The sequence below is a fragment of the Marmota flaviventris genome, chromosome 4 (assembly GCF_047511675.1).
Source record: "Marmota flaviventris isolate mMarFla1 chromosome 4, mMarFla1.hap1, whole genome shotgun sequence".
Classification (NCBI taxonomy): domain Eukaryota; kingdom Metazoa; phylum Chordata; class Mammalia; order Rodentia; family Sciuridae; genus Marmota; species Marmota flaviventris.
The window spans coordinates 33,423,824-33,444,944 of record NC_092501.1 but is presented as its reverse complement, the minus strand read 5'-3'; the positions used below and the strand labels follow the sequence as shown (position 1 = coordinate 33,444,944).

Genomic DNA, 21,121 nt, shown 5'->3' with positions numbered 1-21,121 from the left:
ACTAAGCAGTTGGCTTCACATGTAAGCATGATCCCAAACCTAATATTATTTATACCTCATAGTAACATAGAAAGGATGTAAAATACTGATCAATAAAAAATTACCTTTTTTTCTTCTTACTAGATTCTCCGCCATGTTCATCATCACTAAAATCAGAGTCATAGCCTCCATGCCCATGCATCTGCAGAAGAATATAAAGTCAGTTACTTAGAACCTAAGTTTCTAATTGTTCAGGAAACGGGACAGTTTAAAAAAAAATCAGAGATCTTAACTACAATAGTTTTAAAAGATCATGGTATGCCCACTGTTCATGGGCTCTTCAGCCATGTAAAATTTGGATTCACTTTGAAATAACAAACTTACCCTTCAGAAAAATGCATCAATATTTTTCACCTTTAATTGACATTAGGAGAACAAGGGAAGTTACTCTTTGGCCTTTCCATTAAAAACCAGGCCCAGAAACTGCAAGGGGACTGAGTCACTTTTATTTAACTCATGACGGTTACTGTGTACAATCATGCACCCTACAGCAGACCACATATGACAACAGTCTCATAAGATTATAAGGGTTGAAAAATTCCTCTTATCAAGTATTTTTACTGTACTTTTTCTGTGTTTACATGTTTAGGTACATAAATACCAGCAAAATATAACAGCTTATAATATTAAATACTATATAAATTTGTAGCCTAGAAACAATAGGTTATATCATTAAAGCCTAGGTATGCTAGTATACTACCATGTTCACACAATGATAAAACTGCCCAACAATTCATTTATCAGAATGCTCTTCTAAAATAATGTAAGACTGCCTTTGTCCCAGACACTTTATAAAAATGACTGTGATTCTGCAACTATTAGAAACTATTCTCCATTTCAAGGATGAAAAAAAAATCAAAGACAAAGTTAAATAAATTAATTTTACAACACAAATATATGGTTAAGCTGATTTACTTGATTTTCAAGCTCACAATTTCAAGTATTCCAAATTGTATCACTGGAATAAGGTTAGAATTACTGTATTTGTGAATGGTACACTATCAGTTGATGAAAAAAAATTTTTTTTCAACATACGTGGAGATTTCCATTTTAAGATTCTTCAAGTTGAACTACCTTACCCTTTAGCTTAGTTTTGTTTCCGTTCATTTTTAAATTGACATTCTTAGAAATGCTGAAAGACCTCAGCTCTCATGGAAGAAGACAATCGCACTGGAAGAAGCTTCTGCTTCCAGCATCATGTTTGGGACTCACATTAATGGTGGATGGATGGATTATTTGACTACTTGATATCATAAGTATTCAACTCATGGCTTAAAGTAACCAGTCTAGGTCAGAAGACTCCAATTTTTTGAAACTTTAATATTCATGACAGCAAGTACAGCAGAAAAAAAGAGGAAACAACTCCCTGAACTTCATTACATTGGATCTACAACAGAAGATGTTTCTAAGTTTAACTATTGTAAATAATTCATTTCATCTCTTTGGGCTTCATCTATCAAATAAGGTATCTACGTCAAATAATCATTAAATTCTATAAGTCAATGATCTTTCTGTAATTCTATTTTCAAACTTAGGTGTGCAAGTGTATACTTCTCTTCCCTACCCTGCAGAATTCTATAGAGTAGGAGACCCCAGACAAGATTGGAAATGGTGGTTAGAAGACCACAGTTTCAACCCTACCCTGCCTTCACACCTGGATTGCATACCCTTTACATCAACTTCTAGTTCCTGCCATCTTACTATATCTGTTCAAGCTATACCACCCTTTTACTCCTAGTCCTATATCCTCACTTTCTTCATATCTTGATGGCAAAAAAACCACAGTGTGGAGCCAGGAAATGTGTTCTAAAACCGGCCTGCCATAATTCAAAGACTCGCTCTACATTTTTCATTTGCCTTTCTCTGGACATGTTCCTTAACTTCTAGGTTGCTATGAGGTATAAATAATAAGCCTCCGTTTCACCATTTGTAAAATAAGACTAATTGAGAGTACCAACCTCAAAAAACTAAATGAATTACCACATCTAAAGGGTTTCAGAACAGTGTCTAGTACCATAAACCTTGTAAACGTTAACTTGAATATCATCATCTTGTTCCCTCATCCCTCATACCACCTCCTACCTGGCTCCCACTCTCCCATTTCTTTTTCCTCTGACGGCTTCATCCGCCCCATACGCACCTTAACTCAGAGGTTGCACTAAAAAGCTCTCACTCACATCAGTTTACGAATAAACTGAGAAGGGCCGAGAAGACAGAGAACGGAGACGTCGAATGTCTCCAGAATCTGTTATCAAAAGAGAAAAAAGCAATCAACTATTACGAGGAACAAGTTTCAGGTCCTTCTCTCGACACCAAATATATCACGTCCCTCCAGACACACCCCTTTCCTGGCGTTCCTCGCTGCTCTTCCAAGCTCTCCCCGTGAGTCGTGGCAGTTGCTGCTACCGCCCGGTACTGAGCAACCGCTGCAGGACCGACACGGTACGCTCTGAACAGAGCTTTGCCACCACCGCCACCGTCGCTGCCGCCGCTAGCTCCCCACCTCCCTACGGATCCCGACGAGAAGCCACTTCCGCTCCGACTCAGACATGTGTCACACCTAAAAGGCACCGGCTCCGGGTGCGCCGACCTCGTGCTACAGCCAGAGCAGCTCCGGGAAACAACAGCGTAAGGAGAAAAGGCCCGGAAGGGGAAGCAGAAGCTGCTTTCGCAACGTCGCAGCTCCTAATTTTTTCCTGAGCCTCCTTCTTTTCCCCTCTAGGGAATCCAACATGTAGTACCGTGTAGCACTGCCTGCAGCTCAGCCCACGCCCGTCATTTGCAAATATATCTCGTTTTAGAAAAAAAACCATGCCTGCTTATCATCTGCCGTCCTCTCTCTAGTAACCTTAGTAACGCCTCCTCGGAGCATCCTCGCCCCGATCTCAGCCTCACATCAGCCTCTCCCTTTCCCCTCTCCCCTCTGTAAAACAGGTTCTCATAATTAGAACAAAAATAACTTTCCATCGTTTCACCACCCACACAATAGATTCTGTTCCAAATGCAGTGCTGGTGGCAGAAGAACTCATCTAATTTGCCAGGGAAGAAAGAATAGAGAGTAGGAGAGATTTCACGGGGTCGTGGATTCTCTGCCAACAAGCGACCTGGCACATGTGAAAAGGGATCCAAAATAGAATCTTAGAAGAGAGAAGGGGAAAAAAACCACCCTCAGGCAGGAAAAATTAAAGTTAAATTATTTTAAGTGCCACCAAGTTCTTCCTGCGTCGTGCCTTTCTACATGATGACTCCCTACTCTGCTTTTCACTCGAGTTCATGGGTTTAGGTCTTGTCTCCCTCTGGCATCAGCCTTTATTCATCTTTGCTTCTTCCTCACTACCCAACACCGTGCCTTGGAAATCACAGGCGCTAATTAAATATTTGTTGAATTGATTTGGCATGCTTCTGGCTTTTGCAGCGAGCCCTTTTTAGAAAAAAATCCTTGGCACTAGGTGCACATTCATTTTACATTTTTTGCCCAAAACAGTAGATAAAAATATCCTTATCAGTTCAAGGCTCCTTCTATCCCCGACAGTAAATTATAGATTCATCCTGCTTTGCCCAGTGTAGTGAATGTGATCTTGAAAAGCTGTAAGGTAAGTTAAATGATCGTAAATTCAATTATTTCAAAATGTAATTGAATTATACTTCAGTAAAAACGCTGGCTCAAAAAAATTTAAAGTGATAAGAAGCCTCATGATTTAACATTATACTATATTGCAGTCCTAATCGATAACTATCTAAAAACATATACTTTATTCTAAAATCTAACACATCTGTACCTTGTATCCAATTTCCTTTCTACTAGTATTTGGCATTTATTAGCATTTTCTTGCATTCCTAGTATCTTCTTATCTTTTGCTTCATTTTACTCTTACAACAAACTGTTCTGCTCTTATTAGCATCCCCCCTCCTTTTTTTAAACACACGAGGAAGAGAGGCACAGAACCTAAAGCCACAAACCTGGTGAGATTTTATAACTATGCAGTACTTATCGTTCTGCAAGATGGGGCTCCCCCTTCCCCCAACACATGGATTGTGTAGGCAGTAGCTTCTGGTTCCAACATTTCTAAGAATGTCATATTTTTTTGCTACCAGTCCATTCATGTAAAAATTCCGTTTTTCATTTTGAAGTAGCAGCTACTGAAAGAGAATAAATAGAAAATATATGTTATATGTGTTAAGTATAGATCACATGATCTGAATGAAAACAGGTAGTACAATTCAAACCTGGTGGCACATGCCTGTAAACCCAGTTACTCAGGAAGCTGAGGAAATAGGATTCCAAGTTCAAGGCTCAGGCTGGCAGTGAATTTGGAATCCTACCGGGCAACTTAGGGAGACCCAATCTCAGAATAAAATAAGAAGGGCTGGGAGTGCAGCTCAGTGGTAGAAGGCTTGCCTGGCATGTATGAGGCCCTGGGTCCAATCATAGTACTGGAAAAAAAATCTTAATAAAGGAAAGGAAACCTACCTGATCAGAAAATCTCAAATTAGCAATTATAGCTCAACAACAATAAAAGACACAAATATTTATTATGTGTCTTTCTGAGCAAGGTAGTGTCCTCGATGTCAGCGTTATAGATATATAAAAGCCAATCCTTAAACTTGAAAATCTGAAGAAGACTATGTTGAATAATAGCAACTATATATTCTGTCATATGCCCAGTGCCTACTAAATGTATGAACCTCTGGATCCCAATATGTAAAATGTGCTATTTCAATGAAAATGAAAATGTAAATGTGCATCAATCCTGTGTAATTCAGATAATACAGCAAACACTATGGTAGGTCTGAGAGTTGAGGAGGGAAATTAGAGGATGATGGTGGTAATATTAAGTAATATTTCTAATATAAACTATGAATGTACATTCTGATAATACTTTATAACTTTGAGCAGATTTCAATTTCCCCAAATGGTCACACCAATATTTCCCATTAAGCATGCTCTTTTTATGACTTGACACTGATACTTCTCCATAGTAATTTGGCCCTTTGATTCCTGCCCTGAATCTGGCTAGATATGCTAGTGACTGTAGTAGAAGTAATGCTAAGAATTCAGAGATAGTTACAAAAGATAGAGCTTCTACCTGGCTCTTTCTGTCTTTCTCCATTCCTAGCTCACATAGAGTGGAACAGAGATGAGCTGTCTCTACTGAGCCCTATCTAGACTGTAGATTCATAAGGAAATTAAATGTTTTCCAAGCCACTAATTTTGGGGGTGGTTTGTTATATACGGATAGATAACCAGAACCATATTCTATCTCAATCCCAACAACATTTGATGAGACTTCAGCCTTACCGGGCTTGCTTGATTTTTTCAATATGAATGCTTCTTCAGATTTACCATTCCCTCAATATGGAAAGTCCTCCCTGCCTGCCAAATCTGTTTTTATCCTGCAAACCTTAGCTTGGGTGAAGGAAAAATCTTTCATGACAAATTCTCGCACAGACTAGGTAGGATTACTATGAAATGCACACATTACTTTCTGTAACAATGAGCTACATACATCACACACTGATAATTTAATCCGTGTCTGTCTGCCTCAAAGATGTAAGCTCCTTGAGGTCGGGAGCATGCCTCTTTTTAAATCCTCACTGTTCAGCACAGTGCCAGACACAAATGATTGTTCAAAATAGTCACTGAACAAATGAAGTAGGTACTATCATTCCCCATATAGATGAAAAAACAGATTTAGAAAAATTAACTATTCTAGAGTCATGAGCAAGTAAATGGGAACACAAATATAACTGCCTCTAAAACTCATGCTATTCACTATCATATATATTGCCTTTCAATAAGGTCCATGGCAATATTTGATATTTTAAAAAATTAGAAATCACTTTAATGGAATAAAGTTACAGATAAGTTGAGACAGGAAGATCAGTAAGAGGTGGGAAAGGCTTTGTGGGGGGAAGTGGGGCTTAAGCTATGATTTAAATGTAGATCTTAAATAAGAGGAGAGGAGATAGTCAAGGCTGTAGGGACTTAGTAAAAGATTAGAGGTAGAAATATCCATGGGTTGTGCAGGGAGATATGAGAGGCCACTTCAGCCAGAGCAGAATTTTTGAAAAGGTGTGGTGAAGGAAAGATCATCAAGTGAAGTTGGAACCAGATTTGGGGTGTTCTTGAATTCTGGGCTATAATTTTTATCTAGAGATAGGGAAAAGTTGTAATGAATAAGGTGATGGTTTGAATGGGAAGAAATTTGGATTCAAATTTATATTAAAATTCTGATTCTGCTATTTACTAACTATGTTCCCATTTACTTAATTCAATTTTTAATCTTCTATAAAGTGAGAATAAGAAACATAATGACTTCATAATATTATTGTGAAAATCAATTTAGATGTTGTATTTGAAGAGTTTAGCCTGGTTCCTGTAGGTAGTAAAGCTTAATAAATTTTCACTATTGTTTTAAAGAGGAGATACTATATGCAGCGTTTTAATAACATATTATCCTGTTGGGCATGATGGCATATTGCCTATAACCCTGCTACTAGGGAGCCTGAGGCAAGAGGATCACAAGTTTGAGGTCAGTTTGAATAACTTTTTGAGACCCTGTCTAAAATAGCTAGGAAGAGAGCTCCATGGTCGAGTGCTTACGTAGCATGCACAAGGTCCTGGATTCAATCTTCAGTACCATAAAAATGAATTAATAAAATAATAATAATATATTATCCTGCTAATCAAATGCAGGAAGGCAGAAATGGCTGCAGGCAGGAGAGGTAGAGAAGGGAGGTTTATCAGTACAGATAGCAGTCAGTGCTGGGAATACAAATGAAGAATTTAAGAGTGAGCTGAAGAAATAAATGGTAGAAGTTGTGACTCATTGGGCATGAGGGATGAAGGATACGGAAGTGAAAGATGCTTCCAAAGCTGAAGAGACAAAAAGAACATAGGGCCCTAATGAAAATGGAGGAAGTGACTTTGCCTTGGGAAATGGTAAGTTGGCTTTGGATGGAAATGTAAGGCTATAGCAAGACATGCAAACACTAAAATACCTCTTCCATGCAAAATTATGATGTTTGCATAGTTTGTTTTAGGAATTCTTCACTGAGTCTTCATTTGCTCATCTTTTTGTGAGGCCCCATCCTCTCTGTCCCTCTCTTTTCCAACATAGTGCTTTTGTTCCTCTCCCAATCAAAGCTGTTCTGACTTCAAAGTCAGCCAGATCCACATTGGATTTGGGTTCCTGACATTCACTAGCTAGGAGACCTTGGGCAAGTTATTTAATTCTCTGAGTTTAACTTCCTAATCTATAAAACAGGGTAATAATATAGTCCCTATATCATAAGGACTGATGAAATTTAAAATGAAATTATGTGGATGAGATGATTCCCAGCTCACAGTAAGTATACAACCAATGCTGTTTGAGGAAAGAAGCAGATTACAGCCATTCTTTCAGAAAATAAGTTTAACAGTCTCTCAAATGTGGTCCAGAAACAGATCCACACATACAAAGTCCCATAATTAATGGCATTGAGTTAAGCATAGTTTTTAAAATAAATAGTTCTGAGTTAATTGAATAATAGAGTAAGAAAGTTAATCTTGATTTCTACCTCACACCATACATAAAAGTCAATTTCAAAGAAAATGAGAAAATATCTTTATTGATATTTCATGATATCTTTCTTAAATCCAGAAACTTTTAGAAATAAGACATGCAAGGAGCTAACCATAAAAGAAAAATTATTTCTTCATTTGTTATTAATTTAATTAAGAGCTTCTGTTTATGTACAATATTTTACTAAGAAAATGAAAAGTTAAGTCACAGAGTGGGAGAAAATGTCTGTAATGTGTATATCCAATAGATTATCAGAATATATAAGAACTTTAAAATCAGACCACTGCCTACCCACCAGAAAAGCTAACTGGAAAAGACAGATCTACTGTTGGCAAAGATGTGGCATGACTTTAACTTTCATGTTGATTGTAGGAATAAGAAGTGTACAACCCCCTTGGAAAATGTGTTTGATAATACCCACTAATGTGGAATGTGTATTCTATGTTCCATATATTCCACTCCTCAGTAGATGTCCAGGAAAGAAGTATACACAAGCTCACTGAAAGACCTGAACTGTAACTATAATAACAACTCTGCTTGTAAGAAAAAAACTGGAATCAACCTGTTTTGATTTAGATATGAGTTATCCCCAAAAGCTCATTGTGGGAGGCAATGTGAGACAGTTTAGAGGTTTCAGAGCCTTCCCCTAATCATTGCACTAATCCACTGACATGGTTTAACTGGGTGGTAACTGTAAGCAGGTAAAGGGTAACTGGAGAAGGTGGGTCACTAGGGGCGTGCCTTTGAAGTTTATATTTTGTCCTGGTGAGTGGAGCTCTCTCTGCTTCCTGATTGCCATACTTTCATCTGCTTTTCTCCACCATACTCTTCTGCCATGATATCCTGCTTTACTCTGGCCCAGGGATAGAGAGTAGACTGTCTGTGGAGACCTGTGTGAAACCATGAGGAAAACTTTTCCTCCTCTAATTGTTCTTGTCAGGTCTTTGGGTCACAGCAACAAAAATTACTAAAACACAACCCAAATGTCCATCAACTTTAGAATAGTTAAGTAATTTGTGGTTTATTTGCACAGTGGAATACTAGACAGCAATAAAGTTAAATTATGTGCAGTAGCATAGCTGACACTATAACACTGAGCAGCACTCCATAACCCGAAGAATACATATATGATCCCACTTATATGAAGGCTAAAACAAATAAATATGATAACTATGTGAAATAATGCATATGTTAATTTGCTAAATTTAGTCATTCCTCACTATATATGTATTCAGAACAATAAATACATAAAATTTTATCTACCAATTAAAAAACACTAAATAATGTAATTTATCTTGTTCTAAGCCAAGATGGCGGTTTCCCTGGTGGAGGGTAGGGAATGACTGGAAGGGGGCACAAGGCAGGAGGCAGGGGCTTCTCAGAAAATGGCAATGTTCTGTGTTTAGTGTTCATATTACGAGTGACTCATTAACACCTCTGATTTGTGCACTTTTGTGTGTGTATGCTGCATTTAATAAAAAAGCTCACATTTTGAAAAATTTAGCTGTTCCTAGGAGTTTTTAAAACTTTGATTCTAATTGATCATTGGACGTTTTGTCAATTAAAACAGTTTTTGGCATGAAAGAATAGATTGGAGAGCAGATAGGTGGGATTTCCTGGGGCCTCAGAAATTATGCCACGTAAATGCTTACATACTCAAAGACAAATTTCCCGTATGCACTGAGGTGGGAACTCTGTAAGTGCTGAGAAAGACTCTGGTCAGCATCCAAAAGACTAAAAGTGCCCAGGCCTTGAACACTTGGCAAGGTCAGCCTGTACTTCCTCTCCATTTATAAGCCCAGATCTTGAAGAAGGCAACTCCACAATCCCCATGGCAAAGCTGGGTCCTTGAACAGAGGCACAGTCCAGTGGCTATCTTTTGCATGCTGGCCAAAGGTCAGTCACTTGCTTGTGTAAAAGACTGGAGGAGACTGCCAGAGAGGTTGCTCTGAACAAACTGTGGTTGGAATGAACATTGGGAAGCAAAATGGAGAGACAGCAGTATACCAATTAGCTAAATGAATTGATTGTCATTTTTAGGCCTGATCCCAGGAGGCCAGAACAGAGACAGGCTGTCTATAAAACCCTTTTCTGAGAACAGTTGTAGATAAGGAGCTTGTGATTAAGAGATAGAGAGACACTTACCCGGACAGATGAGATGTGAGGCAGAAACCAGGAACACTAAATGTCACCAGAAAATTGATGTGCTGATGTTTTTTTGTATATGGCTATGGAGAATTCATGCCTCGTACAGGAACTGCAAAGGAAGAGAGCCACTATAATATGAAGGCTTGAAGGTGCTGTGTCTCTGAATCTTTGCTCAAGGACTGGCTGATTCAGGGTCTATAATCATGAAAAAGATACAACCCCACCATCAAAGTTCACCTCTGGGTTGGACACAGAAGCAGGTAATTTCAATACCTTGTGATGAGCAGTAATAGGAATGGACCCAGAAAGCTATGGGAATATCAGGAAGGAACCCCTAACTCTGAGAGAGGAGAGACCAGAAACACTTCAGAGATAGAGGACTTATGTTCAAAATGCTTAAACCACAGGGTTTAACTATTCACCACCTCCCAACAGTCCATTCAGTTATCAATGGATTAATCCACTGATAAGGTCAGAACCCTCATGATCCAATCACTTCCTACAAACTCCTTTTCAGAATATTGCTACTTTGGGACCAAGTCTTCAACATGTGAATCCTTGGGGAACACTTCATATTCAAACCATAACAATACCACCAGCTTTGCATCCCAAAGAAAAAGAGTTTAGGAATGTCATCTCAGGTCCCCTACATTCTCCAGTGACCCCAAATATCCCATACAACAACTACATGGTGTAAGCAGGCACCAAGTAGTTACTGACTAAATCACACGATTTATGAACACTAAATGGACCATATAGAGTGTGCTTGTATGATCAAGTAAAATATCCAATGAAGTCAGTCATGCATTCAATGATAGTATCATGATTTCTGTGTGGTCAGATGATTCACCACAAATAGTAGGCAGTTTCCCTAAGTGATGTTGTTATGGTTTGAATATGAAGTGTCCTCCAAAGACTCACATGTTGAGGACTTGGTCCCAATGTAGCAATGTTCCAAGATGGAGTTTTTAGGAAATGATTGGATCATGAGGGTTCTGACCTTATCAGTGAATGAATCCATTGATAACTGAATGGACTATTGGGAAGAAGTGAAAGCGGTAAGTAGATGAAGCATAGTTGGAGGAAGTAGGTCACTGGGGGTGTGCTTTTGGGGTCTATGTCTCCCCTAAATTCATTCTCATTCATACTTTCTCTCCCCCACCACCTCGTCTCTACTTCTTGGTTGCCATGAACTGAGCAGCTTTTCTGCCACATCTGTATGCCATGATGTTCTGTCTCATCTCAGACCCAAAGCAATGGGACTAGCTGACCATGGGCTGAAACTTTTGAAATCATGAGCCCCGATAAAGCCTTCCTCCATTAACAAGTTGCTATTGCCATGTATTTTGATCACATTGAAAAAAAAATTGACTAACACAGCCTGTCTTGATTAATAAATTCCCTGAAAGGTGACAACTGGTGGAAGGAAATGAAATAAACACACAGAGAAAACATAAATGACTAAATGGGTTCAGGTAAACAGGGGTGAATAGGAGTTGGAGAGTTCATGTCCTCCTTTATTTTGGCTGTGGAAAAGCAAAACATCCAAAGTAAAATTTGCATTTGTAAGATGAAATTTTCTATTACACACTTTACTGTCAGGAATTTTGTTAAATAATATAGGAGGCATTCAATAGAAATTCAGGCTAGAATTGCTGAAACCGTTCACTCAATTTTCAAGAGAAGTTAGAAATTTAGATTTTGAGATTCACTATTCTAATTGTAAATATTAGCATATAATTAAAGAGCTCTCCTTCTTCCTCAAAGTCTATGCCTTCTGGGTTACCTGCTGCTCCGCAGGGCTGGACATAGGTATTCTTTCTACTTAACTCTATCAGTCATTCCTATGACTCAGAGGCCCATCTATGTTCTGATGTATCCTAGTTTAAAACTCCAGCCTAGACCTCTTTCCTGAGCTCCAGGCTTACATGTTAACCTCTCCACTTAACATCTCTCCTTGTTGCTGTCTCCAAGTTTATGTTACCAAAACTGAACTTTTAAGTGCTGTTCCAAACTACCCTCCACATTCCCTACCTGTCTTTCTCATTACATTATAAGGCATTGCCATCCCCCCTGGGTGCTCAAGCCAGAGGCTAAACATCTCCTTTGTCTTCTCCCTTTCTGACCCATGGCCCAACACAATCAGCAATAGCTGTCAACAGTCCCACAGCCAGTAAGTGAGCTGCAGTGTGACCTAGAATTTTAGAATTTCCTGTCCTCCATCATGGTACTGTCAACAGCACATCTGGCCATGACCTCTCCTTATTTTAAAAGGTAATTTTTGATGGACATCATTACCCCAAGTACATGTATGAAGACACAGGGAAAAAAGATAATTTTAATAATTTATAAGTGGACGATTCTGTGGCCTTAAGTATATTCACAATGTTGTATAACCCACCACTAACTATACACATGATTTTTCATTATTTCCTCCAAAAAAATTCTTCATCCATTAAACAACAGTTCCCCATTCTCCTTTTCCACAAGCCCTAGCAACCTCTACTTTCTGTGACACACGAATTTGCCTATTCTAGGTTTCTCAAGTGGAATCACACAACACTTGTCTTCTTTGTCTGGCTTATTTCACTAAGCATAATGTTTAAGGTCTATCCATGTTGTAGCATGTGGCAAAATTTTATTACTTTTAATGATTGAATAATATTCCATTGTATTTATGTACCACATTTGTTTATGTGTTCATCCACTGATTGATAGTTCAGTTATTTCTGCCTTTTGGCAATTGTTAATAATGCTGTTGTGAACATTGGTGTACAAGTATCTGGGCAAGTAGTTTTCAAGTCTTTTGTATCTATACCTCACAGTAGAACTATTTGGTCATGTGGAAATTATAGGTTTAATATTTTATTAAATATTAGTAAATATTTAATAAAACTATTAAATCCCACCAAACTATTTTCCACAGCAAACACATCAGTTTCTATTGCCACTTTCTCTACATCCTTGCCAACATTTATTTCCCATTTTAAACAAATTAGGATTATAATTTTATTAATTCTGGTAGGAATGAAGTGGTATCTCATTGTAGTTTTGATTTGCATTTTTCTAATGACCAGTGGTACTGAGCATCTTATATTATGCTTATTGACCATTTGTGTATCTTCTTTGTAGAATTATTCAAATTATTAGCCCATTTTCTAATTTGGTTCATTGTTTTATTGCTGTTGTTGAGTTTTAATTCTTTATATATTCTGCATATATATTCCAGATATAATTTGCAAATATTTCTTCCCTTTCTGTGAATTGACTTTTCATTTCCTTGTTAGTATCCCTTGATGCACAAATGTTCTTGATTTTGGTGAAGTTCAATTTTAAAAAATAATTCTTAAACTAAAATTGTAACTCATGTATAAATATAAAATTAACATGTCAGAGGTTTTATTTTACTAAGTAATGAGTAACCAGTTAGATGCTACAACCAATTCAAAGGGGCATTCCAAGAACACACATATGTAGGAGGTCAGGAAAGCTAAAATGAATTTCAACATTGGTGCAAAACTGGCCAATATGCAGGGCAATTATCAATTTTATCCACTTGACAAAATTCATTTGCATCTTAAGGACAAGAATCATTTGTATCAATAGCTAACCTTTTGAAACCAAACTTGTTGTCCTTTAAAAGATGAATGGATAAATAAAGTGTGATATATATAAATGTATATGTGTATATATATATATATGTGTGTATATATATGTATATATATGTGTGTGTATATATGTATATATATATGTGTGTATATATATATATATATATATATATATATATATATATATATATATATAATGGAATATTATTTAGCCCTTAAGAAGAATGAAATTATGGTGTTTTCAGTAAATGGATGGAACTAGAGAATATCATGCTAAGTGAAATAAGCCAATCCCCAAAAAACCATAGGCCAAATATTCTTTCTGATATGCAGATGCTTACTCACAATAAGAGGTGGGGAGGGAGGGAAGAATAGAAGTTCATTGGATTAGACAAAGAGGAATGAAGGGAAGAGAGTGGATGGGAATAGGAAAAACAGTAGAATGAACTGGACACAAACTCTACATCGTGTAAACCCACAAGAATGGGATTCTAAATTATACTACATGTACTTATAATATGTCAAAATATACTCTACTGTCATGTATATTTAAACAGAACTTTTTTAATAAGCAAAAAAAGGAATCATTTGTATCACTATCAGTTTTCTACAAAGTTGTAAGAAGTCAAAGACAGGGACAATCTAGACAACTCAGTAGTGTGCTAGACACACTACTGAGGGTTTTTTTTTTCTTTTTTCTTTTTTTTTTTTTGCCTATTTCAAAACCTTTCATGATTTTTCTGGATACCACCTCCAAGGTACCCTTACCCCATCCCAGCAGTAATGCGTTCACACTGCTCCGTGTTGCCTCAGGCTTTCAGCACCAGGATAGCTACTGGGGGCAGTTCAAGGACTGATAAGTGCCAGATGGTGGAGGTATAACTCCTTCTGCTACAGCTACTTTCTATCTACCATGAGCCAGCATTATGCTCTGAGCATCGTAGGAATCAAGGCAGACATGGTCCTTGTCCTCTTGAGCCTTACTCACCAGATGCGGATAGGAGTAACAAGTAAATAAAATAATTACAAACTGAGATCAATGCAATGAAGGGAAACGGCTGCTGATACAAAAAATCACCAAGAGGGGCTTTGTAAGCAGGGTGGTCAGACTGGCTGCTTGTAAGAGAGACCGCTTAAACTGAGACCCGAAAGAAGTGGAGTCAGCCATTCTAAGTGTGGGGGTAGGGGTGGGAGGAAGCCAGCCAAACTGCCAATTCTAGTCTGCCCACACCCTCTGCACTTCTAGGGACAGATCTGCAGGAGCTGTAGTTATTGCTTCTCCCTGCCCAGGGCCCTGGGGTTTGCAGGAGACCAGAAAGGCCAAGCCCCACCCTCCCAGCAGTGTTACTAGCTGCGTTTGAGTCTAAGCTCCAGAAAATATTAAGGGGAAGAGAAGGCCTCCTCCCAAACCAGATCACCCTCCTCCCTCCTCAGTCCTGATTCAATTCTCCAGTCTGCTAAGAGAAGCCTGAAATGTCTTCAACACATGAACAAGAGTTGAACTCACAAAGAGAGATAAAAGGCTTTAAAAATGCAAATGTCTGGGAGAGTTAACACATTAGTGTGACAGTGTAAAATGATCAGCTCTCTTGCTGAAGTGATTTGATTAGAAAACTGCAAAGCACAGAGATCTCCTGGGCAAGAGGAAAGAGCAAAGGCAGAGTGGGGCGATGGGACATCGGGATCAATGTCACCTGCCTCACAGTTTTGTCCAGAACTGGGGCTGAATCTCATCTCTGTTCCAAAATCATTTCATGCTGCTCCATAGCTCTCACCAGGAGGTTGGCACTAGAAGGCCAAGGTGGGGAACCATCTGCCCGAGTTGGAGCACTGCTTCTGAGGACAAACTGCAAAGAGAGGAGCAGGCAGAGCGCAGAGTCTGGGGGCAGTGACACAGGCAGGAGAGGAAGCAGGAAATGGAGAATAGAATCAGAGAGCCCACAAAACTAAAAAAAAAAAAAAGAAGAAGGAAAGGAAAAGAAAATGTTGTATCATAGCAACCAAGGGACATGCTTAAGGAGAGGACATGGCCAATTATGTCAATATAGGGATCCAGGGACTGTTTCTGAAAAAATATATAGTTCTGGTTCTGAGAACACCCACATCAGAATTGCTAAGGGACTGTTAATAATTCAGGCATCTAGGCCCTGAACTCAACCCAGTTCCAAACCTCTAGCACTGAAACCAGAACTTGGTAGTTTAATAGGTCCCTGGGGATTCTCATTCTTATTCTGGACTACAGTGGTCCCACCTTATCCATGGTTTCACTTTCCATGATTTCAGCTACATACGGTCAACTGTGGTCCAAAACTTAAATGGAAAAATCTAAAGATAAACAACCGATAAGTTCTAAGTTGGATATCATTCTGGATAGCATAGTAAAAATTTCACACTGTACTGCTTTGTCTAGCTTGGAGTGTGACTTGTCCTTTTCCAGCGTATCTATGCTGTATATACTACCTCCCTGTTAATCACTTAGTAGCCACCCCAGCATCAGAGGGACTGTTGTAGTTTAACAGTGCTTGTGTTTAAGAAACCTTTAGTATGCCCCAAAATATTAGAGGAGTGATGCTGGCAATTTGGATATGCCAAAGGGTAATAGTGAAGTGCTTCCTTTAAATGAAAAGGTGAAAATTCTCAATAAGGAAAGGAAAGAAATAAGAAAGGATGTGCTAAGGCTACTTAGATTTACAGTATAATAAGATCTTTTGAGAGAGACCGTATTCACATAACTTTTGTCACAGAATATTGTTATAATTGTTCTATTTTGTTCTATTTATATTATTTATAATTGTTCTATTAACTATTGTTAATCTCTTCTCTGCCTAATGTATAAATTAGATTTTACTATAGGTACATAAATATAGGAAAAGCACTATATATGTAGGGTTCAGTACTATCTGTGATTTTAGGCATTAACTGGGTGCTTGTGAAATATTTTCTATGGATAAGAGAGGCCTACTGAAGTGTTTATACATACTGAATGTGAAATTGGAGCTGGGTCCAATCCTGGTTTCTTCACTTGGGCTATTGGGCAAATATTTTAATTTATCTGATGATACTCTTTTTTGAAGTAATATCTACTTCAGTCATTATGTTGGCATAAGGCCAATCCTCACATGAAATATTTCTGTATATAAACTATATAGTACTTAGTACATGGCTGGAACACAATTGGAAGTCGAAGGAAATTGACTACTATTACTACACAATAAGGAAATCCCAATGGATATGGGAAGAAGGGAGTAATCTTTAAATTTTCAGATATTATCAGTATAGCAACTTGGGGGAATTTCTGGGAATGGAAAAGGAAATGCATGTATAAAAAGTCAAAAGAGGGCTAGGGTTGTGGCTCAGTGGTAGAGTGCTTGTCTAGCACGTGCGAGGAACTGGGTTCGATTCTCAGTACCACATATAAATAAGTAAATAAAATAAAGGTACATGAACAACTAATAAAAATATTTTTTTAAAAAGTCAAAATAAAAGTGAAACCACAAGATCAAGTTCAGGAGACTTTGCGCAGGAGAAAAGACAGTTAAGTTGGTGGCTAGAGCTGGGTTATGTAGGTATGAGCAAGGTTAACTAAAACAGCAGTGGTGAGGGGTACTCGGAGACTGCAGTAAAGGAATTTTCAATGGTGCAGATATTGATACCATTAAAAGGCAATAGTTAGGAATCGGAACTCCATCTCAGAGAAGATGAAGTAGTGGGGTGGACATGAGTTAGAGAAGCTAAACCTTTCTCCCTGAGATCAGAGAAAGAAATTAGAGCAGTAGTTTACTATGGTCCCAGAATGGACACTACTTTGGAACTTACTAGAAATGCAAATTTGGAGGCTTAACCCCAGTCCTACCCTCTGAGTCTAGAAACTCTGGAGGAGAGGTCCAGCAATTTGTGTTTTGACAAGCCCTTTAAGTGGTTCCAATGGAACTAAAAGTTCATGAACCACAAATTGGGAAATAGTTGTAGAGGCAGGGAGCTCTGACCTAAGTAGGATTAGCCTGGAGATCTGATGTAGGTGTAGTGATTACACTTAATACTATTGTGTCATATACTGAAGATTTGCTAATAGAATAGATTTAAAGTACACACACACACACACATACACACACACAGAGTAAATATGCAAGGTGGTGAATATGTAAATTTGTTCAATCTCCATAATTATTCTCCTTCTCTGTTTCTGTCTCTTTCTCTCTCTTTAAAAGGTGAGTGGAGGGTTTGAGGAAGGAGAAAGGTATGTGCCCCAGACAAGAAGAGTCTGAGAGAGGTGTCTGTTGGGGGATGAGCAGCAGCCTACAGGCCTGTGGTTAATTGGGGCCTGGATCAGACGGCTGGGTGTGAAATTAGACAGGAGAGAGCTGTGAAGAGAAATGGCATTCCTCCCTCTCACACCATAGTCTCCCCCATTTCCTTCTGGCAGTTCTTAAGAATTCATTTCATTTGCCTTCAAGGCTTATTTGTAAACACAACTCAGCACTCACTTGAACTAGCTAAGAACCTCACTTTTACATCTTTGGTTGTTTTTTTTGGGGGGGGGGGACTAGACCACGCCTTTCCACTCTTAGGAACCAGTGCAACACCCCCTGGGAATGAGAAGGAATCATGAACTCAGGGCTTTCTACAAATGATGTGGTATTTAAATAGGAAGCTGAGAGAGCAAAGGCCAAGAGTATCTCACCCAAATAGCACTCTTTCTTCCCTCCTGGCGCCTAGGATATTCCCTCAAGCGGTTTCCTTTGCTCCCTACAGGACAGCACTGGATTCGTTCAGGACGAGATGTGAGATATCACCCTCAAATCATTAAGACTAAAAGAGACTTTGGAAACCACCCAGCTAGGCCTTGAGGGACCCAGAAATGCAAGTGGCTGAAAGTGAAAACAAGACCAGAACCCAGGAATCCTAAAGCCCTCTATGTATATAAGTTTCTTTCTCTCTTCTTTAAATGTAATTTGAAATAAAATTCCAAAATAAAAATAATGGTTTTTTTTTTTTTGGTTTGTTTGTTTAATTCAATACTATGGGTGTGGTGGCACACAACGGTAATTCTAATGTATTCATGAGACTGAGATAAGAGGATCACAAGTTCAAGTTCAGCCTAAGCAACTTAGTGAGACCCTGTCTCAAAAGGGGAAAAAAAAAAAATTAAATGGACTGGGGAGGTAACTCCATGGTAGAGTGTCCCTGGTTCAATTCCTAGTACAACAACAACAATAATACTCTTGTGCTTGCTCTCCTGTGTGCTCTCTGCCTTTTTTGTTTCTTCTAGATGCAGGATAAAGTCAATAGGACCTTTATTTCATTCATTTATTTACATGCATCAGAATTCAAATATTCCCTTCAATAGAGTAATTGAATAGCTTTTTTCGTTTTTGTACTAGAGATTAAACCCAGGGGCATTAAGCCACTTCTTTTAATTTTTATTTATTTATTTATATTTTGAGACAAGTTCTCACTAAGTTGCTTTAGGACCTGGCTAAATTATTGAGGCTGACTTCAAACTTGAAATTCTCCTGCCTCAGCCTGCAGAGTCACTGGGATTATAGGTACGTGTCACCATGCCGGGCATGAATTGCATTTGCTAAGCAGAGTTACCTTAAGAAAGGGTTAAACTGATGAATTGTTTCAATGTTAGACCTGCAAGCAGAAGTATTTGCTAGGCATTGGGGATGAAGCTCAGTGGTAGGGCACTTTCTTAGCATGCTGAGGCTCTGTGTTCTGTCCCCAGCACCACAAGAATGGCAGCAACAACAACAAACAAGTCATTGATATACTTTTGCTTTTCTTTACTGTATTGCTGCTGCTTTGCTCAGAAGTGTGTCATGTTATTCTTCGTACATGTTTTTATTTTCCTCTAGGGACCAAACCCGTTGAAAGGGAAAGACCCTGTCTTGTTTATCTTTGTGGTCTTCATGGTTTCTTTTCTTTAATTTATTTATTTTTTTAATTCTTGAGTTGCTGATGGACCTTTATTTCATTCATTTTTTTTTTACAAGCGGTGCTGAGAATCGAACCCAGTGCCTCACACATGCTGGGCAAGCGCTCTACCACTGAGCCACAGCCCCAGCCTTCTTCATGGTTTCTTGTACTGCTTTCAACACACTGTTGGCTCTTCATAAGCTTTGGGCACAGTGTTCACTCTTCGTAAACATTTGTGGAATGACAAGGCTTAAAATAACTTTGCAGCCAATATTTTTGCAACTTGTACCTTCACCACAAAAAGGAGAAAAATCCAATCGCAAAATGAATATGCCACATTGATGGGAGAATAACAACAACCTTCATTTTAAAAGAAACCACCATAGAAAGCTATGGGTTCAGACATTCAATTCTGAAGTCAAAATCACTCAGATGAGTCTGAATGGCTGAATCAAATCTTTTGAAATAAATTAAAAAAATCAACTCATAACAATTTTGGCAAAATTAAATAAAACATCAAGTTGCATTTAAGCCAATTTCCCTTTCTAGAGTCAATGAGTTGCTTTGAGGCAATAAAATATAATAAAATAAATGAAAATATAAAACCCAAAGGATTGTGTTTATTTACAGTCTGTGTAAGAAAAACTGCCTGTTTGCTTTCCTGTAAAAGTGAAAGGAGCAGAGAAGGTTCGTAGACTCTTTTCAGATGCTTCAACTAAAAAGTGAACGGAGCCCTAATGCCAATAATTGAAAATGAGGAGAGAAATTGTGCCAAACACTTGGCACCAGCTGTAGCAATTAAGAAAGCACCTGCTTTATGCTTCATCTGCTGTCACTGCCTCCCTGCTTCATTTAGACTGTTTTTTGGTGTGTTTTTTTTTAAACTTATTTTAAGGATAAATACACCTCACTGTACAAACACACAGAGCTATCTTTTTCTGTCTTTTCACGTTTCTTCTTTCCCTTTGGCTATCATTAACTCAGGCAAAACTGGGTGCCAGGAGGATCCAGACAAGGACAGACACCTACATTTCTAAAATGTTAGGACTGTCGTAACCATAGCAATTGATTCTGATATGATAGTACCCATGTCCCCTGCTCTTACTAAGCAGCAGATTACACCATCCCAGAGAGACCCTGTAAATAAAGGCGTAGGTTTGATTTCTGGAAGGAAGATCGATCGTTATTGGCTTAGTCGTTATTGGCTTAGTCCTGAGCCTTAATTGTGCAACAAAAGCAAGTTTCTCTGTAGAGATTTAGGCTTACGAGGAGACACCATCAAATAGTTCTAGATAGTTATCAGCACAAGGCTAGCATGAGCATCAGATGAGATGACCATGCTTTGAAAAGTTGAAAGAAGTATGCAAATGCAAAGCAGGTATTAATATTAAAGATGTTTATCAAAATCTGCCTAAGAGAAACAAGATAGGAAGCATAGTCATTCATTCCCTGGAAGTGAATTAGCATTTTTCCAAGCCTGAGCTGCCATTTCCTCTTTCCCCTTTCATCCTATTCATAAAAGCTGGCTAATGATGCCTATATCAGAGGCAATTGTGAGGCTCAAATGAGATAATGCCTGTGAAGCACCTTGCTCCATACCTTCTGTATAAAAGACACTTCATAAATGTGAATTGCATTTCAAAGGGAAAATCAAGTTCATTATCCTGAGAATTCTTCACACTTACAGTCCACCAATAGATGCTTCACATTAAATTACATGTTTTCAAGAGAGAAAAAGAGAAAGGTCACCGTCAACCCTACACAGTCAGTGAAGCTGACTGCTTCTTATGTGGGTGGGGAAGACAGACGTGAAACAAAGGCATGTATCCCTGGATCTGGTGT

At 38.4% G+C, this 21,121-nt stretch overlaps 1 protein-coding gene across 1 annotated transcript in view; it reads right to left on the bottom strand.

Moving 5' to 3' along the window:
- LOC114096450 (protein FRA10AC1) overlaps positions 1-2,556 on the bottom strand; it is a 33,005-nt gene extending 30,449 nt beyond the window's left edge. Inside the window, exons 1-3 of the mRNA XM_027939962.2 lie at positions 2,381-2,556; positions 2,180-2,284; positions 105-181 (exon numbers count right to left, since the gene is read on the bottom strand). Of these exons, the coding sequence (XP_027795763.2) occupies positions 105-181 (77 nt within the window). The 5' untranslated portion in view covers positions 2,180-2,284; positions 2,381-2,556. The remainder of the gene's footprint in view (positions 1-104; positions 182-2,179; positions 2,285-2,380) is intronic.
- Between the last annotated feature and the right edge of the window lie 18,565 nt (positions 2,557-21,121).